At 50.4% G+C, this 27,169-nt stretch overlaps 4 protein-coding genes and 3 pseudogenes across 4 annotated transcripts; 5 read left to right on the top strand and 2 right to left on the bottom strand.

The window, feature by feature from the left end:
- Positions 1–7,805: 7,805 nt before the first annotated feature.
- Positions 7,806–9,405, top strand: LOC120687196. Its single transcript, XM_039969187.1, has one exon. The coding sequence runs from the start codon at positions 7,930–7,932 to the stop codon at positions 9,346–9,348; it is 1,419 nt and encodes a 472-aa protein (XP_039825121.1). The 5' UTR covers positions 7,806–7,929; the 3' UTR covers positions 9,349–9,405.
- An 805-nt stretch (positions 9,406–10,210) lies between these two features.
- Positions 10,211–11,106, top strand: LOC120689433 (the record flags this gene model as incomplete). The annotated part of the gene is made up of 1 exon (XM_039971704.1): positions 10,211–11,106. A coding segment is annotated over one exon (561 nt), but the record flags the coding sequence as incomplete, so codon positions are not given.
- Positions 11,107–11,370: 264 nt separating this feature from the next.
- Positions 11,371–13,711, top strand: LOC120689717 (annotated as a pseudogene).
- LOC120689718 (probable staphylococcal-like nuclease CAN2) lies at positions 13,660–15,029 on the bottom strand. Its single transcript, XM_039972102.1, has 4 exons — positions 14,712–15,029; positions 14,474–14,633; positions 14,301–14,369; positions 13,660–14,010 (listed from the first exon to the last, which is right to left on the bottom strand). Exons 1-4 carry the CDS (start codon positions 14,984–14,986, stop codon positions 13,900–13,902), a joined length of 615 nt encoding a protein of 204 aa, XP_039828036.1. The 5' UTR covers positions 14,987–15,029; the 3' UTR covers positions 13,660–13,899.
- A 135-nt stretch (positions 15,030–15,164) lies between these two features.
- On the top strand, positions 15,165–17,344 carry LOC120689719 (double-stranded RNA-binding protein 8-like; the record flags this gene model as incomplete). Its single annotated transcript, XM_039972103.1, has 3 exons — positions 15,165–15,440; positions 15,868–16,081; positions 16,178–17,344. Coding segments are annotated over 3 exons (1,242 nt in total), but the record flags the coding sequence as incomplete, so codon positions are not given.
- Positions 17,345–17,480: 136 nt separating this feature from the next.
- On the bottom strand, positions 17,481–24,008 carry LOC120689435 (annotated as a pseudogene).
- Positions 24,009–24,779: 771 nt separating this feature from the next.
- LOC120689436 lies at positions 24,780–26,932 on the top strand (annotated as a pseudogene).
- Positions 26,933–27,169: the final 237 nt, after the last annotated feature.

Here is a 27,169-nt window from a genome sequence, read left to right on the forward strand (position 1 = left end):
CTCAAACCACCACCCACAGGTAGCTCTCGCTCTCCTCTTCCTCCTCCACCCCTCCCTTGCTGCCAGCTAGCCCTCCCATGGTCGGAATCGCCGTTCCCCTTTTCTCCCCTGCTCTGTTTTCGCGACCAGGGACCCCAGACAGCAATAGAAACAATTCTAGGGGGTTTTCTGCGAAGTCCATGACTCAGGTGAATAGTGCTGCGAAGGGTTGTTTTTCAATAATTGGCTGAAACTTTGAAAAATCATAGAAAAATCAGAAAAATGCAAACTAAAATTTATTGGATTCCTTGTCCTAAGATCTACAACTTTTCATACAGGTTGATCTTCAGTTTCTAAATACTTTTTGCTCTAGTTTAAATGTTAGTTTAAGTGGTTGCAAGCTTTGAAAATGCATAGTAGATAGTAGAAAAATGGTAAAAATGTAAAACCAGTTGGATTAGCTTTGATTTGGCATGTAGAACTTAGGAAAAATATTTAACCTGCTGTTTGTTTAATGTTTTCATGATGTATTGATTTAATCATGGTTAATGCTTGTTTACGCTTGTCTATTTAATATCTGGAGTTTTGGATGTTCAAAAATTATGAAATTTATGCAGTAGCTTATTCTTTGCATGCTTAGTTCACTGTAAAAATTTCATGTCCAGAAGCTATGCACATGTGTGTAAATCTATTTTTGTTCAGTTTGTCTTGTTGAGGATAAAATAAATACTTTATGTTATCAATAAATGTTGGTTAATTATTTTTACACTCATTCTCAGTAGCATATCATGTTGGTAAAATTTGGTTATAAGTTTAAAGCAGTAAGTCATGTTTCTGCTTTTGATTAGTTGTTAGCCATAGCTTTCCTGTTATACTTGTTGCTAGGCAATCTTTTTCTGCGGGTTTAATTTCAATAATTCATATTGATCTTGCATAATTGAAGCTAATTCCTAAGATCAGATTGTGGGTTACTTTCATGTCACTTGGTCTTATGTGCTGTTTAGTTGAATAAAAATATCTAGTTACCCGTCTTGCTCTGTGTATTTGCTTTGTCGTTCTAAGCAAGTTTAGTAATACTTTTTGAAGGAAACACTTCAGGCTAAAATAAATTGAATGAATTCTTGTATTGCAGCCCCAACCCATTTGCCTTGTGAGCTCGTTTGTTATGTTTACTCGGTAAATAATTGTCCAGCCATATCTTCTCTATTATTCACATTGCATTGCATCATGTGTTGTTTTTCTTATATTCATGCACTCGTATCATTGCATATCATTTAGGTACGCTAGATGTACAACGTGTGGATGTGAGGCACGTGCTAACGGAACCGAACCACAAGACGATGAATGGTGGATACATCTAGAAGATGGATGGATGGAACCCGAAGTGCATGACCGAAAAGAAGATGCTCGCCAAGCGAGTATCATCTAACTAACACTGGCAAGCCCCGGTGCACATCCTATTATTTGAAATTATGACACCTATATATGTATTTATTACTTGTGCATTACGTTTCAGGAGTTGATTGGAACCCTAGTTGCATGATCCCTAGGTTTCCCTGAATTATACTAGCATGTATAGGACGATAGAAATGCTATGCTTAATACTTCTCGATAGAAGTCGAGTGACTTTTTGCACTCGCGAGATATAGGATACTTAGAAGTCGAGTAATTTCCGGTTACTCGCGAGATATAGGTTATATACTTATATACAGTACCTGAGTTGTTGAAATTGACATGGAAATATGAGACCGGGCGGGGAATGATGATTATGTATAGGTATGGCAACAGGACAGGGTTCCTGGGTGTCTTAGCCTCGTCCGTGTCGATTGAGGACCGTACCGTTGTTGGCCCTGCTGATCATGTTTGAACTGTACTAACCGCATGTCGGGAGTAGGAGGTAGTCGAAACCGGTAAGCCGAGTACTGCCTTGCTTCGAAAGTACAGGAACCCGCACCCAACTCCTGGGGTAGTTGAGTAGTCGTGGAGAAATGGGGATGCATATATTTACTTTTGGTGGTCTCACGTTGAGCTCGGCTGACCATATGTCGTTGGGCTGGTTCCTGTAGTTCGAGGCGGGGAGGGGAATGGTTGGTCCGTATGGTCCGACGGGGCTAATACGTGCCGTGTTGGTTAGGTCCACCTTGCAAGGTTAAATCGGATCGATTCGCCGTCAGTCGCTCTCGGACATGAGCACCTTGATCTCCGAGTCACATCGTAGTAAGGAAATGAAACTGTCGGAACCCCAGGACTGGGGTAGCCCCTCTTACTGTGTCTAGGCAAGAGCCTTGTGGTTATCCTTGACTACGTCCAAACAGTCGAACCCCGGCGGTCCGGAGCCCTGTTCACCCGACAGCGGTCCCGGACCCGTCCCCCGGCTGGGGAAGGTCTGGGAGCACCACGTGTTCCGGAAGAAGCAGGCGCTCAGCCCGAACAGCCGGGGGCTCCGGACCTCCCGTGGAGGTCTGGACCCCCGCGGAGTCCCGGACCCCCTGTATAGTAACCGGACCCTCACTAAGGGAAGAAATTGACACCCCGCCCCGGGGAGGTCCGGAGCTGCCACGTGTCTGCAAGCACAGACGCGTATATAAGGCCGCTTGGTCTCCATACTAAGGATCACCTACCACTGCATTCATTGCGGTAGGTGGACGTCCGCATTGATATAGCAAAAGCCGAGGCGATTCTTTGACCAGGGGACACTATTGATCACGTATTACCAAGACGTGTAGTGGAGCCGCTGGCGCCGCCCACGCCGCGCCTGTCAGTCTGCCATGACAGATGGACACGACGGCTCGGGTTCACCCATTATGACGCCTACATGATAGCCTCAACAGGCCACGCCGCAAGCTACGTTTCCCCAACGGGCACCTTGCTGACGGGACCAGAGAAGACCCCCCTGAGTCAGAGAGGCAGCAGGGCATGGAAGCATATCGGAGAAAAGATTCACAACTACTGTAGCCATTTAAGTACTCTGCGCAGTATGCTACACAGTCACGTTGGGCCCACTTGTCGGGGCCTCAACGACCAATGTATCCGCACCCCTTGATCTATAAAAGGGGGGCGCCCGCTAGAAGAAAACTCAGGCTGAAAAAAGGCCAAGGCCCGATAGAGGATAGGTTCATACAAAACCAAGAACAATACTTCTCCCAGTGGATGTAGGGTATTACGCTCCGGCGGCCCGAACCACTCTAGATCGTGTGTTCTTGTGTGCTTGCCTCAGTGCTAGATTAGCCTAACCGCCTAGTACTTCCCCGAGTCCTCCCTCACTGGGAATAGGCGGGTGCGCTCCGCCACCCGGCCGTGGGTACCCCAAAAATCCCACGACATTTGGCGCCGTCCGTGGCGAAGTCAGGCATTGGCTGGATCTTCAGGCTTCTGAGCTGTGTTCATCCTCTGCAACGGCGAACGAGAAGATGAAGGAAGGCAGGGTGACGCCCACGCCGCATGCCATGGCGCCGGCACAGCAACGACCACAGATCGGCGGCGCACAGCAGCGGCGCCTACTGTGTGTCGCCACTGCGACACCTCAAAGCCGGCGCGGCGGCGCACAGCGGAGGCACCGCTGGGCGCTGCCGCCCCTCCATCGACTCAAGGTTTTCTCTCAAGCAACGGCCACGCTTCCTCTGCGGTGGCATGGCGTCGGCTCAAGGCTTTCTCTCAACATGGAGCCTGGAGCCAACGGCCATTCCGGAGGAAGTTGGCCGTGCCGTCGTGTCGTCGCCGGCACCACCCGAGGTGCTTGGTGCTGCTGCAGACAGGATCCCGCCACCTGGCGCGGGGGCCCCTGGCGCTAGCACCAAGGACAAGCCGGCAAACGACCGCCCTTCTCCACGCTCCGTGCTCGTCCATATGAGCACCCGTTCTCCTGCTGCGCCAGGGCGGAAAACCAGGTTCTGCCGTAGCAAGCGGCAGGCGGGCTGGCTCCCGGTGGCAGACGGCGACGGCAGGGGGCCTCTCCCATTCAATGCCAAAGAATTTGTCTCATGCTACCTCAGCATATGACAGCTCTTAGGCAAGGAGTGGTCCCCCAAGCTCCCGAGGTGATGCTAGATGATGCAGTTCATGCACATCCAGGGCGCCTTCGCCTCCGACGACTATGAAGAATCCAGGAGTAGCGGTACCACTTCCAATCAGAGAAGGACATGCTGTATAGAATGCAGCCGAAGGTTACTCCTAAGATAAGACTTAGAAAATTCCTCCTTTGTAATAACGTGGCGCCTATGTGTGAGTCCAGAGTGGTCAAAGTCCGACCTTGTAAACCCGACCTCTGGCCCTATCACACAAACAGGCAAAAAGCGGTCCGGAGCGGTAGAGGTCCGACCTCGTAATCCCGACCTCTGATGTATACCAAGACAACCACAATAATAAAGGAGATTTTCTTTCTCAGTTTTATCTAGGCTCCACCTTGATTGCATTTACTCGCCTTGGTTTAACTATTCTTTCCTCTTAAGCGGAATCTTCCTTTTATTGCTAACAATCCAAGTTAAGTTGCTGGCTTGTGGCCAGGTGGGGACACCCCTTCTAGCTGGAAGGCAGTTCGGACCCCTAAGGACCTGCTCCGGAGAAGTAGTACTTGTATCCAGGGGTAGAGAAGCTCCGCGTAGCTTAGTCTGGTAATGTACCCTAAGTTTACGTACTTCACTACCCTGTTACAAGTACTCTAGCATCCGAGACTGCTGTCTTTAGAGGTCCCGGGCTCCCTTCTAGTATAAGGCTTGGTTTCTCGCACCTTACTATGAGGTCCGGTGACATATTTCATCGGGTCGTCAGCAACGTCTCAAGACCGCTCGCCACGGTCGCCAAGAGCCGGGTCCGGGAAGTGGTGCTTCCTCCCTGAGCGATCCGAGGTCTGTGTAGCCGCTTAGCTTGGTTCCGCACCCTAAGCCTACACCTTCGTCGCCCTGTGGAGAGCGCTCTAGTACCTAAACCTGGCAACCGGTGTACCGGCCTTAGGGGTCCAGAGCGCCCGCTCTCTGCATGAGCACACCGACGCAATCAAGTTTGCGTGGAAACACATCACGATAGTAGGCCCCACCCGCGGGTTCGTACCTCTCCCGAGGTGGGCCCGGGGGCCACTGTCGGTACCCCAGGACTGGGGTAGCCCCTCTTGCTGTGTCTAGGCAAGAGCCTTGTGGTTATCCTTGACTACGTCCAAACAGCCGAACCCCTGCGGTCCGGAGCCCTGTTCACTCGACAGCGGTCCCGGACCCATCCCCCGGCTGGGGAAGGTCTGGGAGCACCACGTGTTCCGGAAGAAGCAGGCGCTCAGCCCGAACAGCCGGGGGCTCCGGACCTCCCGTGGAGGTCCGGACCCCCGCGGAGTCCCGGACCCCCGCGGAGTCCCGGACCCCCTGTATAGTAACCGGACCCCTCACTAAGGGAAGGAATTGACACCCCACCCCGGGGAGGTCCGGAGCTGCCACGTGTCTGCAAGCACAGACGCGTATATAAGGCCGCTTGGTCTCCATACTAAGGATCACCTACCACTGCATTCATTGCGGTAGGTGGACGTCCGCATTGATATAGCAAAAGCCGAGGCGATTCTTTGACCAGGGGACACTATTGATCGCGTATTACCAAGACGTGTAGTGGAGCCGCTGGCGCCGCCCACGCCGCGCCTGTCAGTCTGCCATGACAGATGGACACGACGGCTCGGCTTCACCCATTATGACGCCTACATGATAGCCTCAACAGGCCACGCCGCAAGCTACGTTTCCCCAACGGGCACCTTGCTGACGGGACCAGAGAAGACCCCCCTGAGTTAGAGAGGCAGCAGGGCATGGAAGCATATCGGAGAAAAGATTCACAACTACTGTAGCCATTTAAGTACTCTGCGCAGTATGCTACACAGTCACGTTGGGCCCACTTGTCGGGGCCTCAACGACCAATGTATCCGCACCCCTTGATCTATAAAAGGGGGGCGCCCGCTAGAAGAAAATTCAGGCTGAAAAAAGACCAAGGCCCGACAGAGGATAGGTTCATACAAAACCAAGAACAATACTTCTCCCAGTGGATGTAGAGTATTACGCTCCGGCGGCCCGAACCACCCTAGATCGTGTGTTCTTATGTGCTTGCCTCAGTGCTAGATTAGCCTAACTGCCTAGTACTTCCCCGAGTCCTCCCTCACTGGGAATAGGCGGGTGCGCTCCGCCACCCGGCCGTGGGTACCCCAAAAATCCCACGACAGAAACAAAACGAGTTGATACATGTTGATGTTATTTAATCAATTATGTTTTCATCTTGGTTGCTATAGATATGCAAATCATAGATGTTTAGCCAATTTATTGTTATAATTTGGAGCTAAAATTTTGAAGTTAAGGATCTATTTTAGATGCTTTTTGGCAAAATAAACCCACCAGCCAAAAGGCTTGCATGTCTAGATAATGGGCTAAGTATACCCTTAGTCGGGTAAGTCTTGCTGAGTATTAGTATACTCAGGGTTTGTTGTTTATCCTGTTTCAGGTATAGGAGCTAACCCGGATTCACATCGGTGGGCTCGATGTGACGCCCTCACGTCTCCGTAGTTATTGTTTTATTTCAAATTATTTCAGTTGGTTTCTAATGAAAATCTTTCTCAGGTTAGACTCTCTCTACCGCTGCTGTTATCTATTATATGAACTTTAATTTGTAAAAGTCATTTTGTAAATACCTTAATATTGTTTACTATTTTGTAAAATTGTATCATACTGGTACCGTCTGCACTCGCCGTCGCGCGAGACTTATGGTGTGTTTCGATCGGTCTGTGGGATGGAAACATGCTGTCAGGTTACACTTAATTAAGCTAATGTGCGTGATGCGTTCAAATGATGGTCATTACGCTTAATTAAGCCTTTTAACTTGGCGGTTCTGTCACAGATCGGTGCCTGACTGCCTGCAAATTCTAGTATGAAATACTAAAGCCTAACTGCAGTCTGTAAATATGTAGCAAACAAGTATTTCTATCTGCTTTAGTTTATTCAGATAGCCTGAATGCTTCAGAAACATTTCTTATATACTGGAATAGAAAGCATTCCAGCCTCTATACTGTTATGCATTTGGCCGTATGTTTCAGAAACTAACCTTACAATGGCGCAACGAAGCAGAAGCATACGAGTTTGCATTGTAGAGAAATACAAGTATCACAAAAAGCAGCTTATGACACATTACGCTTTTGAATAAGGCGTTTCACGGAATCTGGACCTGAAACTGGTTTTTTCTCCAAGTCCTGTATGGCATGCTCCAAGTCAAAAGTCTATCTGTAAATTGCCTGTCCCAACTGTACGCCACTGTTACGGGCTTAGGTTTCAACTAGTCGAATTTCATCCACAATAATCATGTAGTAGCACAGACGAATTGCCAGTCACCCACGTATTTGGTAACTGCTGTTTGGCTCAGTCCAGTCTGACGAACTCAACAGCATGCCAAAGTTGATTTCCATGACGTGTCATCTTCCTCATTCCTGCGACGTTGGGACTCACCGATATCAGATTCAGACGAAGCTGCATCTCTACTGAATATCTGAATGTAACACGCGCACTTGGCATCAGACGAGATGAGCAAGCCGGTGTGAATTGAATTGGTCCACGCACTGAAGCTGGCCTTGTGTACTTTTCAGGGCTAGCTGCTAGCCACACTGAGTACGGATTCTGCTGAAATCTTCGGACCGTTTCAAGCATCAGTAACAAGACCTCGATTTCTTCATCAGCAACAACCTGCCAACATTGACAAGAGTCAACATGCTTAACTTCAGCCAGAATTTGCCAGTCCCTTTCATTACGGTTTGTACGCAGAGATAATGATATCAAATCAAGTGCAATTGATATGTTACTAGGTACTAGTTGCCATCTCATATATATGTTAACACCTGCAAACTAGCTAGTAACGGAAGCATCAACAGCTAGTTGCTGCAGAGTGCAGACAACCAAGGAGAAGAAGAATAGCAGGAGAAGATAAAATTGCACTTGATTAGTCACCATGGAATCGCACGAGAGACCAGACAAGCAAAGGGAAAGCCATGGCGGCACTGTGCTGCAAAGCCAAGGCAAGGAGAAGCATGAGAGGTTCCTCGACTTCCTCAGGGCAGCTCCGTCCAAGGAGCTCGGCGTCGCCGCGCCGCACGCCTTCCTCAAACGCGTCGCCGCCCTCCGCGCCCTGCGCGCCAAGTGCGTCGCCTGGGCGAAGCACCCCACCAACGCGGCGATGCTCGTCTGGCTCGCCTTCGTCGCGGCGGGCGTGGCCTTCGTCTTCCTCCTCATGACGGGGGCGCTCGACTCCGCCGTGCCCGACGCCGGGCGGCGCAAGCGGTGGACGGAGATCGCGAACCAGGTGCTCAACGCACTCTTCACCATCATGTGCCTGTACCAGCACCCGCGGCTCTGCCACCACCTCGTGCTCCTGGTGCGGTGGCGCGCCGCCGACGCCGTCGAGCTCCGCGGCGTCTACTGCAGGAACGCCGCCGCCGCCCCACGGCACGAGCGCGTCCACGTCGCGGTCGTGCTGGTGCTGCTCCACGCGACGTGCCTGGCGCAGTACGCCTACTGCGCGCTCTTCTGGCTGTTCAGCAGCGACACGCGCCCCGACTGGGCCGTGGACCTGTGCATGGCGCTCGGCCTCGCCGACCCCGTCGCCGCCGCGCTGTACATGGTCTACGGCCCGCTCGGCAGGAAGATCACGGCGTCCGCGGGTGACGAGGCGATGGCTACTGGGGCGGCGCTGAAAGTGGAGAGCGGCGGCGGCGGCGGTAGGTGCGGAGCGGCGGTGACGGCGCCGGAGTGGGCCGGCGGGCTGCTGGACCTCGCCGACGACCCGGCGGCGGCGGCGCTGTCGCTGGCCTGCACTTTCTGCGTGTTCGGGTGGAACATGGAGCGGCTGGGGCTGGGCAACATGTACGTGCACGTCTTCACCTTCGCGCTGCTCTGCGCCACGCCGGTGCTGGTGTTCGCCGTCGCCGCGCTCAACATCCACGACGCCACCGTCGGGTACCTCGTCGGCGCTGCGGGCGCGCTGCTGTCCGTGCTGGGGCTCGCGTACGGGGGATTCTGGCGCGCGCAGATGCGGCGGCGGTTCGGGCTGCCGGCCGCCCGGTCCGTGTGCGGCGGGCGGCCCGCCGCCGCGGACTACCTCAAGTGGCTGCTCTGCGCGCCGTGCGCGCTGGCGCAGGAGGTGAGGACGGGCAACCTGTACGACGTGGAGGAGGGCAGGCTGTACCTGAGAGGCAGCGGTGAGGACGTGGCGACGGAGGAGGAACCGGGAATGATGGCGCCTCTGGAGAGGGAAGGGTGCGTTGCGCCATTGACGGCCGGCAGTAAGGGAAGTGCCCGCGATGGAGTTGAGTGTGTCGTCGCCGTTGATGCACCGCCGCTGCAAATGATGGGCGAGGAGCGGTGGAGGTAAACAGGTAGGAGAAAGGGTGTATCAGACATGGAGTATCGAATGAAATTGCTAATCCGTTTTGTTCGTAATCCGAATTGCCGAAGGGATACGGCCGCCGTCCGCCGACTGCTCCTCACCGGCGTCAGCAAGAATAGCAAGTCCCTCCGGAGGCTCCCCGTAAAGTCCTCCATGGCCGCCGCCTCCAGGCCAACGTTTTAAACAGCGGAAGCCATTTAGTTATCGATGTCTAAAAACGAGCTATAGCCAGCTACAGTGGGCTATAGCGGTAGCTAAGAGCTAAATTGTACGTGAAAAAACTTAGCTAAATTTCTCTCAAACAGAGATAGCGGAAACTATAGCTGGAGATTTAAAACCTTGCTCCAGGCTCCACCTCGGCGGAAATCCAGACCCGACCTTGTATTTTACAAAACTCCCCTCAACCCCTCAATCCGTCTGTAATATTTTCACAAAACACCCTCAGTTGGATCGCGATCCAGATATTTTTCAGAAAACCCCTCAATCGGACTGGAGTATTTTCACAAAACCCCCTAAATTGGATCGCGATCAATGATCGCGATCCAAATATTTTTATAAAACCCCCTAAAACTGTAAATCACTTGCAATATAGTCCCTCCTGTTCTGTCCCCCCCAGCCCACATCCGGGGCTTTTACATTTTTACCATTATAACGAATTGCACTCATCAAATTATCACTATTACGATGCCACCTACATCTATACCATAAGAGAGAAGTTTGACTTACAAATTTACCACATTTGAGGATGTGACAGTCACGAGACCGGTCCACGCTGGCGCTGAGTCAGCAGGCACCGACGCCGTTCGACCCGTTACTGCGCGCTGGGCCCGGTTGATGCCGCCGCCGCGCTGCTCCTTCTTCGCTCCTCGCCTCCCCGCCCCCGCTCCACGCGTCCCTCCTCCTCCCCGACCTGCCCCTGCAGCCCCACGCGCCGATCCGCGTCTACCTCCACCCCTCCGGCGCGCTCCTCGCCGCCGCGCACGGCGCCGTCCCCGCCCACCGCGCGCGCCCCGCCGCGAAGGCCCTCGTCTCCAAGCTCCAGCCGGCGGAGGTGCTGGTCCTGGACGCGGTCCGGAGCGCGTCGTACAGGGGCCGGCTCGCCGCCGACGAGCCCGTGGAGGGGAAGCTGGAGACCCGCGCGGCGCGCGCGCGAGGAGGGGTGGGCGCGGCCAGGGGCGTGGCGGCGCTGGCCCCGCCGGGGAGCGTGGTGGACGGGCTCGGCGCGGCGGTGCTCGCGGAGTGCGAGATCCGGGGCAAGGCGGCCAGCATGGTGGTGACGTGGCCGGCGGGCGCGAGGCCCGCGGAGTTCGCGGTCATGCGGCGCGTGGCGGCGGAGCTCGGCGTCGACACCAACAAGATCGCCGCCAGGGTCTCCGGCCGGGCCGAGCTGGATGTGTTGTACACTTGAGAATTGAGATGTTCTCTGCTACTGCTTCCAATTTCGTTGGCTGTACTGTCTGACGAATTGGGTTTCTGGCATTTCGGGGGAGAAATTTGAGATGTATCGGGCGAGTTGGTTTTGTGATTTGGTATACGATGAATCTTCGAAATGCGGATGAACAAATTCTGATCTCAATTGTGTCATCGCTGCAGTAGTGTACTGAGTCGGAAGCTGCCTTGCTTTGATTGTACCATGAGAATGAATTAAGCTAGTCCCTGTTTGCCACTTGAGTTCTGATGAATGTTCAGTGAAGGCTTGCTGGACTTCCCTTCCGCACTAATAGAATGGGTCTCTGTCTTGCGTGTTTCTTCTCTTGCTAACTTGTCAGTGTGCAAGCATGAATACAACCGGGCCCAGCGCGCAGTAACGGGCCGAACGAAGTCGGTGCCTGCTGACTCAGCGCCAGCGTGGACCGGTCTCGTGGCTGCCACATCCTCAAATGTGGTAAATTTGTAAGTCAAACTTCCCTCTTATGGTATAGATGTAGATGGCATCGTAATAGTGATAATTTGATGAGTGCAATTCGTTATAATGTTAAAAATGTAAAAGCCCCCCATCCCCGGTGTGTCCCTCCCCCACCTCTTGCCCAGCTCTCCTCCATCGACGCTTCCACGGACCACGGGCGCCTCGCTGCTTGGGTTGGAAGCAGCTACTGCAAGGGCCACGACGACGAGAAGGGCAACAAGAAGCCCGCCTCGCCGGCGGCAGGCACAAGCCTGATCACTGCAAGCGCCTGCTCTGCGAGCAGAACCTACTCACTTCCGTCGTTCGACTTTTTATGTCGGGCGCAGCCGATGCCGCCGCCGCTGCCGCAGTCCGTCGACTCCTAGTCACCGGCGTACGCCCGAACAACCACCTCCCACCGCTCGCAGTGAAGCTCCTCCACGGCCGCCTCCTCCGCCTCGACCTCCTCACCGACCTCTTCCCGCTCCTCCTCCGCGCCGTCACCTCCTCCGGCCTGCACCTCCACGCCCTCCGCATTCACTCCCTCCTCCACAACCCCTCCCACCTCACCTTCCCCTTCGCGCTCAAGGCCGCCTCCCGCCTGCCCGACCCTCTCCCAGCCGGCGCGCAACTCCATGGCCAATCCCTCAAGCTCCCGTACCACTCCAATCCCCACGTCCTCACATCCCTCCTCAGCCTGTATGCAAAATGCGGCCGTCTGCACGACGCCCAGCGGGTGTTCGACGAAATGCTCCAGCCCAGCACCGTTTCTTGGACCGCGCTCATCACCGCCTACATGGACGCTGGGCGCTTCCAGGAAGCCGTCGGCGTTGCGAGGAATGCGTTCGCGAGTGGCATGCGTCCAGACGGCTTCACGGCCGTGCGGGGTACTTACTGCATGTGCTCGTGTCACCGATTTGGTGACCGGTGAGGCAGTGTGGAGGTTGGCAGAGCAGGAGGGGATCGCTGGGAGCGTGTTCGTGGCCACTGCGGCGTTGGACTTGTATGTCAAGTGCGGCGAGATGGAGAAAGCTAGAGAGGTGTTTGACAGGATGCAGGACAAGGATGCGGTGGCTTGGAGTGCTATGGTTGGGGGTTATGCCTCCAACGGATTACCACGAGAGGCTCTGGAACTATTCTTTGCAATGCAGGCAGAGGGAATGCGGCCGGATTGCTACACGGTAGTTGGGGCACTATCAGCGTGCACAAGGTTGGGTGCATTGGATTTGGGTCGGAGGGCAGTCGGGATGTTGCGCTGGGATGAGTTTCTTGACAATCCAGTCCTGGGTACCGCACTGATCGATATGTATGCCAAGTGTGGGAGCACGGGTGAGGCATGGACAGTGTTCCAGCAGATGAGGAAGAGAGACATCGTTGTCTGGAATGCGATGATCTTGGGGCTTGGTATGACTGGCCAAGAGAAGATTGCATTTGCGCTTGCTGGTCAGATGGAGAAGTCAGGTATGACACTGAATGATAATACCTTTCTTGGATTGCTCTGCAGCTGTACACATACTGGCCTTGTAAAAGATGGTCGGTGGTATTTTCGTAACATGACTCAGTTATACCATATAAGCCCTAGGATTGAGCATTATGGTTGTATGGTTGACCTGCTCAGTCGTGCGGGGTTGCTGGAGGAGGCGCGCCAGATGATTGAAGACATGCCAATCCAGGCCAATGCTGTTATATGGGGTGCGCTCCTTGGTGGTTGCAAGATCCACCGGGATGCTGACCTTGCTGAACATGTGCTGAAGCAGCTCATCAGGCTGGAGCCATGGAATTCTGGAAATTACGTCATGCTCTCTAACATATACTCTAACAGTGGAAGATGGGAAGATGCAGCAAAGCTCAGGTTGGAAATGAAGGAGAAGGGGGTTGAGAAGGTCCCTGCATCTAGCTGGGTTGAATTTGATGGTAAGGTCCATGAATTCCGTGTTGGAGACAAGTCGCATCCCCTCTCAGATCAAATTTACATGAAGCTTGAGGAATTGGGCATGGAAATGAAGGCTATGGGTTATAAACCTACTACTGAGGTGGTGATGTTTGACATTGAAGACGAAGAGAAGGAGCATACGCTAGTGCATCACAGCGAAAAGATAGCCATTGCATTTAGCCTTCTTACTACTAAGCCAGGCGAGACCATAAGGGTCACCAAAAACCTCCGGGTTTGCAGTGACTGTCACACTGCCATCAAACTCATCTCGAGGATAACCAATCGTGAAATTATTGTTCGAGATAATAATCGATTTCATTGCTTCAGAGATGGTCATTGCTCTTGTAATGACTACTGGTAGTATACAGACAACTTCCTGATGCAGTTTTGAGCAGCAGGGAAAGTTGAAAGCATCATTGTCATTTTGATGTAAAACTGTAGTCAGGCTAGAGTTGTAATTGGAGCATAGGAGAGGTAGACTATAAGGCAGGCTAACACTGCAATGTTATATTTTTTTCCTCCCCGTTCTATTGTTTTCTCCTGAGAGGAATCGATAACATTTCTCTGTGGTGCTCTTGTGATTTCTTCCACACACAAAACCACACAAACTTTTTGGTTTCTGATATGCATTCATTTCAGCAAGCTGTACACGGACCTCACTAAGAAACTGTGAGGCTACCAGATCATTTCAGGGCTCTAAACACTAAGTTCAGCTCCATCAGTAGACCTGAATGTTTGCATTGCGCTGATCTCTTCTCCAATCCCACGGTTTCTCCGGGTTCTCTGATGCCCAAAGCCCTCGGTGTGCAGCTCTTGCCTCTCTCTCCCACTGCGAAAAATCATGTGGCCAGTGATAAACTTCTAGGAGTAACATATAGTTCTGAATTTGGATGGTCTAATCTGACATTCTTTCAAGATTGAGCACACAGTTGCCCTAAAAAAAAGATTGTGCACACAGACTGCATATAGCTATCGTTCAACTTCAACACATGTGCTCGTACCATTATACTACTATTATCATAGTTCGGTCATGTTCATGTCAACAAGAATACTACACGTTTCTCAGAGTGATTTGGAGCATCCCACATATATGAATTTAGGTGCAATGGAATTTCTTACCTGTGCGAACTCTGGGCGCTTGTCGTAGGTCTTGAAATGCCATACATGACCACTCTTCAGCATTTGCTCCTGAACAACTCCAGACAGACACACACACACAATTGCTCTCGTCAGAAGCAGTAAAATCTAGGCCGTGTGAGCTACTACTATTAAATAGTTTATTTATGCTTGACCTGGATGAACACATTATCACAATAAATGTCTCCCACATAACGCCCAAACTGGTCCTGTCCATACACATAAATTGTGACACTTTTCCCACCAATGAGTTTCACCAATGCATCTTTTGATTCCTTCCCATTAGGCATTTTAAGCTCGGGTGCATCAATGCCTCTTCAAGTGATGAAACAGCATGAGCTTGGAAATAGTATTTCCAATATTATTACAAATGCAATTTAGATAAACACATACCTCATTCTAATCCGGTATTTCCTTGCAAGTATCTCTTCGCCTGAAATCTTTATTATCCTGCTCATTGAAATTCTTAGTGAGCTGTGCTTTTTTATGATTCTATAAAAAGCAAAGTATATATGTAAGGTAAATACATTACCCTCAAATGAACATGATCGCTTTATTTTTCTCCCCTTCAACGGTTCAGATTGATTACTTGTGCCCACTAGTATCATAGGGGTATTGATGTGAAAACTGTGGCATACTAGTAAGGCCCTGTTTAGTTCCCACCCCATAAACGCAAAAACGCAAAATTTTGCGAAGGAATCTTGCTAATTTGAAGTACTAAATGAAGTCTATTTACAAAACTTTTTGCATAGATGGGCTGTAAATCGCGAGACCAAAAATCTAAATTAACCTTATTTCTCCCAAACATTTGCAGCACTGATATTTCCTTAGCTGTTGTATGCTTGATTTGGCACAGGGGTGGAGAATTGCTACGTATTCAAGAGCCGCCTTCAAGAGTATGCGCAGAAAGCTGGCCTTCCAACCCCGGAATACCATACCCTCAAAGAGGGCCCTTCCCACGAACCAATCTTCAAGTCCACTGTGGTGGTTAACAACACCAAGTACGACTCTCTGCCCGGATTCTTCAGCCGAAAGGCTGCAGAGCAGTCTGCCGCTGAAGTTGCGCTCATGGAGATAGTTAAGTCCATTCCAGCAACTGAATGCAGAAGCATCCCAGCAGTTGTAAGTTGCTCATGTTCTTAGCTTTCGAGTAATTTTAATCAGTTTGAGTGGTTGGTTAGAGTACTTGATGACAATCACATAAGTTTTTCTTTTCATGACATTTCACCAAGTTTCATATTGTTGGTTCTTTGCTGTTTTCTCTAGTTGTTTGTTTAATATTTTTGAAGCTCCCAGTTATGCTAAGGTATCCCATGAATACAATAGGGAATTTGTGGTAAGGATTCGTGCAAGCTTGTTCTGCCCGTTTATGAATCATAATAGCTCACTGTATGTTTATTAAATTTTCGTACTATGTCCAGAGTTTTTTTCCCCCTTCTAGAATTTGAAGATTCTTTAGTTCTTATTAGGAATCAGGATGACTAAATTAGCATCAGTGGGCATCCCTTCTTGATTGATGTGTTCGCTGATACCTGACTATGCTTTGCAGCAAGAAACTGGCCTGTGCAAGAATCTTCTTCAGGAGTATGCTCAGAAGATGAATTATGCCATTCCATCTTATATTTGCACTAAACAAGCTTCAGGCGTAGCTCCTTTCATATGCACTGTTGAGATCGGTGGCATACAATACATTGGTGCTGCCGCTAGAACAAAGAAGGAGGCAGAGATAAAAGCTGCCCGAACTGCTCTTCTTGCAATCCAGGGTAATTTTCTTATTATTCGACGCATCATGCAAATTTGTTCCTCCTGTTCAGTGCTAGCTTGGATGTTGAGTCATAAATGGATAATGTTTTGTGCAGGTCGATCAGAGGGTTGCACAAATGGTGACACAAAGTACATCGTTGTTCCTGGCCAAAGAGAGGTTAAGGAGGCAGAGAAGAAGCCAACTGAAACTCCAAAGCCACTTAAAGTCAAGAGAGGTGGTCACAAGAAGAAATGGAACAAGAGGAAATTCATGAGGAAGACTGACCAAATATTTGATGTTGAAATTGATGGACCTAGAGTGGCTGGGGATTCTGATGTCCCAATGCAGGTAACAATAGCAATGGAGCCATTCAGCGATACTATAATCCTGCAACCTGAGGAGCCTATAAGAGTAGGACAGGAGCTTCTTAGAGATACTACAATGCTACAACCTGATGACGAAGCTACAATTGTAAAGCATGGGCCAGCCGGTGAAACTGCAATGCTGCTACACGTGGAGGAAGCTAGAGTAGTAGAACAACAGCTAGCTAGAGATACTGCAATGGTTCAATCTAACAAGGAAGTTGTAGAACCACCCAGCAGCAGTGCAACGCCACAGCCTGGTGAGGAAGCTAGCATAGTAGAACTGTGGGAACCTAGAAGTACAAAACAAGAGTCACTAAGTAATGTTGAAACACTGAAACCTAAGGATGAAGCTAGAACCATAGAGCAGGAATCACTGAGTGGCTATGTAGCATTGCAGTCTAATGGGAGCGCTATGGATGCACATGAGCCAGGGCCACCAAGTAATACTGCAGTGATGCCACATAAGGAGCAAACAGAAGCCGAGGCCACCTCACATTTGTGAACTGGTGCAACCTAACTAGAACCTATTTTTTTCAGAACAGCAAATCTGTCCATGAACAGGAAGCCTGAAATTCAGGAGACGCGTGCATTGCTGGAGACATAGGTCCACAGGAGATATATGATCACGAAATAAATTGTGGGGTTGACTACAGCATAATGAGCATACAATATTAATGATGTATTCACATGCAAAGAAGTGGTATTTCTAGTTTAGAGAGAATTATGGAAAAACAGATGAGACTGTGTGCTGAGGTTGTTAGTTCACATTCGCCATTATTAGTATTAGATTGTATTCCTGATATTATGGTTGGGTTTTCCTGTCGAGAGAGGACTATTTAGAAATGAAATGAATTTGGTGTTGCTGGTCCAATCCTCCACTTGAATTCCATGATCTGGTCATTGGATGGCCGTTTCAACATTTGTATTCATTGTTTGAAGCCATAATATCTCATCGTGAATGCCAATAGAAACAGCCGTACCTTTTTCTGCATTTGCAAGCATAGTTCACTGACTGCCCAAACAACACTGAGCTAACCAACTTTCAGGAGTATTTGTGTGTGACTATCTGATTTGTACGGCAAAAACCGTGTTTACTATTCACATTCATTGCGTGACTGCGATACAAAATTTTCTGCCCCTAGCGTGGTTATTCTGTTGCTCAGCACTAACTGTTACCCCAAATTCCCCTATATATATGCAACATTGCTGAATGGCTAGATCTCAACACTGCTGTAAGCTTGCACCTTCTGCACTTGATTCTCAGCCATCATCCTCCTTGTCTCCTCTGCAGACTGCCACTCTCCATCTCCAGCATAGGCATTCGACAGTGATACGTAGGTGCCATCGCTGCTTGGCGCCATTCTCAGGATCTGCTCTGCTGCAAGCACGCCAAGTTCTTTGTTCCCATGAATCCGGCAGCCATTCATCAGAGACCTCCATACTGCAGGCCATGGCTGAAATGGCATTGCTTCTATGACATCTTTCGCTTCGCTGACGAGCCCTTTTCGCGCCAGGAGATCGACCAGGCAGGAATAGTTGGCCCTTGTCCGATGCACGCCGTGTGCAAACAGCATGGAACTGAACAGCAGCTTTCCCTCCTCGACTTGCCCAAGATGACTGCAAGCTGAGATGACCGCGACGAACGTAGCTGGTGTTGGAGCCAATTGTAGTTCTTCCATCTCTCGGTACAGCCTGAGGACTTGATGGATCAGACCATGGTTGGCATAAGCTGTCAGCATGGTGTTGTACAGTATGGTGTCCTTAGTTACCAACGAAACATCAGTGAACACACTTTCAGCAGCAGTAACATCGCCACACTTTGCATACGCATCAACCAAGGCGCTTGCCACACAGAAGTGCTTGCTGTACCCTGCCCTGACAACGAGGGAATGAATGCATCTGCATTGCCCTATCAATGCTGCGTTTGCACAAGCGTTCAGGATGGTAGCCAGGATGAACTCATCAGGCTCCTGTGTGCACTCATCTCTGAACAAAGTGAAAAGGTAAAGGGCCTCATCGTTCAGGCCATGCTTCAAGAATGCAGAGATGGTGACTCCCCATGATACCAAATCCATCTTGCCAGTGTCCTCGATGACTTTCAGTGAACCATGAACTGAACCAAGGGTTGCCTTTACTTTGATTAGTGAAGTCGAGACGAACTGACATGAAGCAAACCCATGTTTCAGAATACATGCGTGGATCTGCTCATGGTTTCTTGAGTCGTGAGCTTGTTGGAATGCAGACAAAACAGCTGGATAGGTGAACTCATCTGGTTTTGATCCAAAGCAGAGCAAGCTGCGGAAGAGCTTCATTACATCTTCAGAACTACTGTGCAGACCATAGCCTGCAATCATCTCGTTCCATGTCATAATATTTCTGACACTGAGATTACTGAAGAAGCCATAAGCAGAGTGGAGCAGACCACATCTAGACAGCATGTTGATGACCGCATTCGCTACAAGTAGTTTCTCAGAGTAGCCATGACGATAGGCAAGTCCAAAGATCTGAAGACCGAGGGAGGTGTTCTCCTTAGCACCACAGAGCCTCAGCATGACAGATAATGTAACTTGGTTAGGTTTACAACCATATAGTGACATGTCGACAAAGCAGTCTGTAGCTGCCTTCACTTCCTCATCATTGGCAAGACCGGAAATTACCGTGTTCCAGGAGACAGTGTCCTTTTGCCGAATCTTACCAAAGATAGCTATGGCCATTGTAACACCTCATGTGTTAATTCCTAGTAATTAGGAGTAATCATGTTTTTAACATCGTCATTAACACTAACCGTGCATGCATAAAATGTTTTTAATTACATTTTGCTAGCTTGTTAACACATGAAATAATGACTATTTTTCAAATCCAATAAAACATGTTTTAAAAATAACTTTTAAATTTTTGCTCAAATAAACTTTTGCCTAAAAACAAAGGTTTAGAGTTTTATCCTGTGAACAACTTTCATATTGGTGGATTTTGATGTTGCTATGCAAAAAGTGAAGAAAACTTTTAATTTTGCTTTGAATAGGACATTAATGCTTTGGTTTTAACATTTCAAATTTTAAACCATGATTTGATCTTCAAATGAAGTTTTGCCTAAAACAAAAGTTGGAGGAAATCAAATTTTGAACAACTTTCATTCTTAGAATTTTTCGAGTTTCTATATGAAATTTTGAGTTTTGGACGGTCAAAATCGAGCTAAGTTTCGTTGAACCATTTTCTCCCTCTGTTCCAGCTTCCGGCGCCCATGCCGCACGCCCATGCCAGCGACGACTCCACGCGTCGGCGATCCTCGGCCTCCGCTCGAGCGCGTCCTTGTCCTCTCCCCGAAGCCATGTTGCCCTTGCGCCTTTCCTCTTCTCCTTCCTCGAGCTCGAGACGAGCAGAGACGAGCGGAGCGCCGTCGACGTCGCGCCGACCACCCCTCGCTTTCCCGCCCCATTTCCACTCCCCAGAGCCGATTCGCCTCGACCCGAAGCTCCGCAGCCTCTCCACGAGCCCGACCGAGCCTCTCCCCAGCCGAATCGGCCCGGCGCCGCGCCATAGCCGCTACGGCCACGAGCCGAGCGCCAAGCCGCCGCTCCCCTGCCCTGCCGCTGTCGCCGTCGCCGGCCACCCCAAACCCATGTGCCGCGCCTCTGCGAGCCACTGTGCGCCGCGGATGCCCTTTGCCAGGCTGATCTCCGCGCCGCTCCGCTGCGCCGTCGACCGGCCTCGACGCTGGCAAGAACGTCGCTCGCCATGGCCACCGTTTGCCCTGCACGTCGAGCCCTTCCTCCGGTTCTCCTCCGCCCGAATCAAGGCCGTGGTGAGCTCCCTCTCGACGCCCTCATCCTCCCTGGCCCCTTCCCCAACCTACATCGGCTGCCCCCTCACCGGAATGACCGCGCCCTCGCAGCTCGAGCTGCTGCTCCGCCGCTGCCCCCCTACAGACCACCTCCGACTCCGGCTCTTGCTTCAAATCGGCCCTAGGCGAGCCCCTTGTGCTTCCCCACCACCCCACTGCATCCGCCATGGCCTCCCCTTGCCAAACCGAGCTCGTGAGCACCTCCTCTGTTCCAACTTCACGTGGAGGGCCTCGTGCAGCAATTCAGACAAATGCAGGGGGGTTTATGCACTGTCATAGACTCATAGAAATAGTGTTTCAGGGACCAAATCGCTTGAAACTTTGAAAATACATAGTAAATAGTAGAATCGTAAAATAGGAAATTAATATGTTTTGGAATCCTTGTGAGAAGATCTGTGCAGTAGAGGTATAAAAGTTTATGTGTTAGTAGAAAAATATTGCTCTCGATATTTATCTATGTTTGTTAGACATAAATTCATATATTTAGTTGTACTACTCAAATTGCTATGAAATTTTTATGGTAGGCTCTTCTTGTGAGGTGTGTGCTGTGGTAAAAATTTCAAGCTGATTAAGTGCAGTATGACCGAGTTCTTGAATTAACTTGTTAAATGCTTAGTACATAGAAATGTATAAAAATAGAAAATGTATTTCCATTGCCCTTGGATGATGTTCTTATGCCTTCTAAACTTTTAACATGGCCATGTGCTTATAGAAAATGTTGAGTTTTGCATTTATCTAGCTCTCACATGCTTAACTTAAACTAAAATTTGTTTTGTCGGTAGTAATTAGTTTATAAAGCATGTGCATGCAATATTTATACAGCATCCTAGTCTTTGCATGTGTAATCCACCATAAAAGTTTCATGATCAGAAGAGGTGTGCATGTTGTAGATCTTTAATTGGTTAGTTTATCTTGCTATTGTGTTACTCATGTGTAGATCTTGTTAACTTTTGAGAACCAGTTTATTGGTTAATTTTGTTAGCTTGCTTGTGTTGGCTTGTTAAGTTAAATGGTCTTGGTGTGCTCTCATGCTTTTTTTTTACTTGCTAGTTAAATAAAGTTCTAATCTAACCCTTCTTGCTTTACATGTTGCTTGGCTTTTCTAAATGAGTTTAGTAATGCTTTTCGAAAGGAAACACTTCAGGCTAAAATACTTAAATGAACTCTCATGTTGCAGCACCAACTCTTTTGCCTTTTGAGTTTGTTTGTTGTGTTTACTCGATAAATGATTGCACAGTCCTGTCTTTTCTTTAATTGCATTGCATTTGCATCATTGCATATCATCTAGGTACGCTAAATGTGCGACACGTGGAACCGGAGGGCAATGTTGAAGCCGAGCCAGAAGATGGTGCACGGGTGGACTAATCCAGAAGACGGAAGGACCGACTGCAGTGCATGCTTGGACTGGGATGATGTCAAGCCGGTGCAAGACTACAAGCTAACTAACTGACTTTGTGTCAAACCCAAGCAAGCCCCAGAGCATAACCCCTAATTTGAGTGTTCAATGTTTAATTAAGTATTTGTGCATTTATGTTTTTAGGAGTTGTATGGAACCATAGTATGCATGTTTCTCCCTAGGTACCTTTGAGTCTATACTAGTATACAGGTGTCGTTAGTATTGCCATGCTTAACTAGGATCCGGTAGAAGTCGAGTGATTGCTGTCACTCGCGAGCTATATGTTTTTGTTATTTATGGAAAAGTGGCTTGAGAATGAATCCGTGAGGAAAGAAAAAAATGGAGACCGGGCAGAGAGGAATTGGATTACGGATATGAAATGTTTGGAAAGTGGACCTCCGCCTGTGTCGATTGAGGACCGTACCGTTGTTGGCCCTGATGACCGAGGATTGAACAGTACTAACCACATACCGGAAGTAGGAGGTAGTCGAAACCGGTAAACTGTGTACCACTTTACGACGATACTCTGAATTCCGTCCTGCTACGCTGGGCGTGGGATGATGGCGGGTGTTGGATTGGATGTCGCCTTCGGGTTCTCTGGGAGTTCGCTGTGAGGGGCCCTTCACCTGGGTTTTAGCAGGCGTGGTTCAGATGTCGTGGTAATGATGGAAACAGCTGACGCGTGTGGCCCGGCGTGGTTTGCATGTGTCGTGTGAGTTAGGTCCACCTTGCAAGGTTAAATCGGATCGATTCGCCGTGACTCGCGGATATGAGAGCCTTGGTCACTGCGTCACATCGTAGTAAAGAAGTGGAATAATAATTGAAAGACGAGGATGGAATATATGTTTATGATACTCTTGGAAAATATAATGTGATGTACCATGTTTGCTCTAGATGTTTATGCAAACCTAGTTGATATTTGTACATTAAACTTGAGCTAAAATATTGAAAGCAAGGATCCACCATTAGTAGCTTTGAGCAAAATAACTCCAGAGCAAAAAAAACTTTGCATGTCTAGGAGTCGGCTAAGTATATACCACTAGTCGGGTAAGCCTTGCTGAGTATTAGTATACTCAGGGTTTGTTGTTATCATATTTTCAGGTAGCTGCTGCTTGTTGGAGCTAACTAGGATTCACATCGGTGGGCTCGATGTGACGTCCTCACGTCATCGTAGTTATCGTTGTTTTTCTAAACTAAACTTCTATTTATTTTCCGCTGTATTTTGAACTCTGATATTTTATGTAAATTTGTTTACAAAACTCCGTATTATAAATTAAATTTGAGAACTTTTATCTGTTTGTAATCATCTGTGCTCGTCTTCGTGCGAGACTTCCAGTGTTTTCGATCCTTAACCCAACAAGCTGCCGGATTACATCGTTTTAAGTGCATGATAACTAGATTAACAATTAAGATGATAGTTAGCGCACTTAAGCCGGTTTAATTTGGGCGGTTCTGGAACAGCCATGTCCTGCTGTCCTGTTCTGAAGTACATATCAACAAGCGCGTTCAATCGTTCATCACTGAAGTACTGGATTCGAACCTGTTGTGGATGCCAAGACCATGTAGCTGCCGCCCAAAATTCAACTCGCTGTTGATCGAAGAAGCCTTTACAGCTGAAATATAGGTGAAAACATCAGGCGTTATTCCACAGCGATGCAGCTGAACCACTGTCCTCATCGCATCACATGCGTATCCATTCGAGATATAAGCTTCCAACATCGCGTTCCAGCATGCCAGGTCTCTGAAAACAATGCCTGCAAACACGTGCTCTGCAACAGCAGTACGCCCATGCCTGGCATCAACGAGCTTCCCACATAAGGATTGGCATCCAGGCCAGCTTTGACAGCGAGGCCGTGAACGGAAAGGCCGAGCCTGGCATTGGCCACAGCTGACTGGCAACAAGCACCGAGCGCGCATGCGAGAGCGAACTCGTTGGGGGCAGAGGCCGTTGCCGAGCATGGAGACAAACAGCTGGAGGCCCAGGTCAGGCGCGGCGTTGCGCACGGAGCCGGACACCATGGCGGTCCAGGAGATGAGGTTCCGGTGCGGCATTTCGTCGAACACGCGGAGCGCGCCGGCGAGGTGGCCGCACCTCTTGTAGAAGATGAGGAGGTGGTTCGTGGTGAAGGTGTCGGCGGACACGCCGAGAGCCCGTGGCGAGGGATGGTGGAGAGGTGGAAGACGAGGAGTAGGCGATGGAGGAGAGGGCATGGGCGATGGCGAAGGGGTCCCTCTCCCTGGTGGGAGTGGGAGTGGAGCCTGCGAGGGTGGAGAGCATGTTTGCGCTGCGGGCAATGGCAGGTCGGGAGGAGAGGAAGAGAGCTGCCGTCGTTGTGGGCTTCATGCGGGGATGGAGAGCGCATGAGTGATGGCAATGGCAAATCGAGATGGGCGGCGCCGCGGCGTAGGGGCGAAGCAAGCATCAGCATCAGGAGATGGCGGCGGCGGCGGCAAAACTTGGATTCGGTTCCGGCTGTCCCAGGTGCCCTGCCTCTCACGTATCAATCCACTGTACATGTAAATTCATTGCACTACTAATACTGTAATCCGCAGTCAATATTCTGATTTTGAACTGGAATAACCTGTAAATTGTGCTTGATTTGTGATTTCTACTTCAAACTGAAAAACTTACGAGAAATGCTAGTGATTCTGCTGCGTCTGCAAGATTCACAGTTCACACTGTATCTAATACCGAGTAAGGATAAGGGTTAAAGTTGTACGAATAACTCAACGATGCTCTGCTCCTGTGTTTTTTTAATGAAAAAGAGTACACAAAATCAGCTTCAGTATTAATGAGAAAGTTCAGGTCAAACCACGACTGCCATAGTTTCCTCTAAAATTTATCAGAAAAAAATATGTAGAAAATGGTGCAAACAATGGAGCGAGAAATTAGAAAGCTCCATCATTTTATTCCCTCGTCAAATCAAATGGACAAAGTCAGCTTGTATTTCTCCGGAGCTCGTACGTGAAACGTACTCCAAATCGTACGTACCCAAGATTGACGTTGACCTGACCCCAGTTTGCTGGATCGCGCCCTTCATAAGCCGTTCCTTCTTGGCAGTACCACTTCTTGCAAGTCTCCGGCTCAGCCGTCGCTTCTTGCCACGTCGCCGCCATGCTTCTCGCCGGCGATGACAATGCCCCGGCCACACCGGACCACCACGCCCCTGCCCTCCCCAGCTACCGAGCCTCCACGCCGCCGCTCTCCGAGCACCTCCTCCCCGGCGACAGGCCACAACAGCGCGCGCACTGGCTCGGGCAGCTCCCCACCTTCTGTCGCCCAAAATCTGCCGACGACGACGCGTCGTCCGCCGTCGACCGGGGCTCCCTCCGCCGTGCGTGCAAGGAATGGCTCGAGAACCCCATGAACATCGCGTTGCTCCTCTGGCTCCTCTGCGTTGGTGTCTCCGGCGGCATGCTCGCGCTCCTCCTCCTCGGCCTGCTCGACGCCGCGTTCCCGGCGCCAGCGGACCGGAGCCGCTGGGTCGAGACCAACAACTAGGTGCTCAACGCGCTCTTCACGCTCATGAGCCTCTACCAGCACCCCGCGCTCTGCCACCACCTCTTCCTCCTCTGCCGCTGGCGACCCCGCGATGCCGCCGACCTCCGCGCTACCTACTACAAGGAGGGCGCCGCCGCCGCCGCCGCGCCGCGCCCCGGGGAGCGCGCGCACCTGGCCGTCGTCGTCGCGCTGCTCCACCTTACCGTCGCGTGCCAGTACGTGCTCTTCGGGCTCTACTGGGGGTACACCAGGCGCACGCGCCCCGAGCTCGCGGAGGACGGCTTCTTCGTGCTCGGCGTCGTCGCACCGGTCACCGCCGCCGTGTACACCGTCTGCAGCCCGCTAGGAAAGGCCAGCTCGCCGTGCAAGCTCGCGTGCTCTGACGTCATGGTCTCCGACGCAAAACAACGCCTTTCTCCGGTCGGGCACGTCGTCGTCGAGCCGGAGAGGGCCGGCGGCATGTTCGAGTGCGCCGGCAATGCGTCGCCGGCCTGGTGGCTCTCCTTCACCTGCACCTTCTGTGTGTTCGGGTGGAACATGGAGTGGCTGGGCCTGGGGAACGCGTGCGTGCACGCCGCCACGTTCGCGCTGCTCTGCTTCGCGCCGCTCTGGGTGCTGGGCGTGTCGGCGCTGCACATCCGCGACGTGGTGGGCGGCGCCGGCGTGCTGCTCTGCGCGTGCGGGCTGCTCTACGGCGGCTACTGGAGGATCCAGATGAGGGAGAAGTTTGGGCTCCCCGGGAGCACGGCCTGCTGCGGTTCCAAGTCCGTCACGGAGCGCACTGGCGCAGGAGGTGCGCACGGCCAGCCGCTACCACGTCGACGACGAGGTCTTCTTCTCCAAGGCTGCCGATGATGATCGGCATCGTCAGCAGAGGCAGTCGTTGCTTGCGGTGACCATGACCGATCACCACCGTGACGTTTTCAGTGCAACTGACATGGTTGCAGTGTCACAGGGGTCACCACCAGACGATGATCATGTGGCGGTGGTTGTTCATGATGACGACACCATGATGGCTCCGCCGGTTCAGGTTGTGGTTGAGGTGGAGGAAGATGACAAATCAGTGTTGTTCTTCATGGTGAGAGGAGCAGTTGTTCGGTTTCGACATTGGTGACGGTGAGGGAGGAAGATGCTGATGATAGTATGTCGTCTGAAGGAAGCTGGAGGGTGGAGAAGGTGAAGAAACTAATCAACATGCTCACTCTGGTTCTTTTGTACACCAGGGGCTTTCTTCACTAGAGGCGGAGGATATTGGCACATTCTGGGCAGTAGTTGGCATAGGTTAGATCACAGTCTCCTTCATTTTTCTGTTGCTGCAAAAGGGCATTCGATTTTTTTCTTCTTCTACAAACTACAGTTCATTGGTGTATATATACAGAAACACGTACGTGTAACAAGAGCCACCATGTGAATAGAATATGGGCCGTAGAATATATCTAAAGTTGTACTTTAGAACAAATCTCGAGATGTATGGATGGTCTAGATAAACCCCGCGGTCGCATGTATATGCAGGGGGCGGATTTAGCGTGGGGGCAAGGGGGGCTCAAGCCCCCCATGGTTGTGGTTGAGGTGGAGGAAGATGACAAATCAGTGTTGTTCTTCATGGTGAGAGGAGCAGTTGTTCGGTTTCGACATTGGTGACGGTGAGGGAGGAAGATGCTGATGATAGTATGTCGTCTGAAGGAAGCTGGAGGGTGGAGAAGGTGAAGAAACTAATCAACATGCTCACTCTGGTTCTTTTGTACACCAGGGGCTTTCTTCACTAGAGGCGGAGGATATTGGCACATTCTGGGCAGTAGTTGGCATAGGTTAGATCACAGTCTCCTTCATTTTTCCGTTGCAGCAAAAGGGCATTCGATTTTTTTCTTCTTCTACAGACTACAGTTCATTGGTGTATATATACAGAAACACGTACTTTAGAACAAATCTTGAGATGTATGGATGGTCTAGATAAACCCCGCGGTCGCATGTATATGCAGGGGCGGATTTAGCGTGGGGGCAAG

The sequence above is a fragment of the Panicum virgatum genome, chromosome 9N, assembly GCF_016808335.1.
Source record: "Panicum virgatum strain AP13 chromosome 9N, P.virgatum_v5, whole genome shotgun sequence".
NCBI classification, from domain to species: domain Eukaryota; kingdom Viridiplantae; phylum Streptophyta; class Magnoliopsida; order Poales; family Poaceae; genus Panicum; species Panicum virgatum.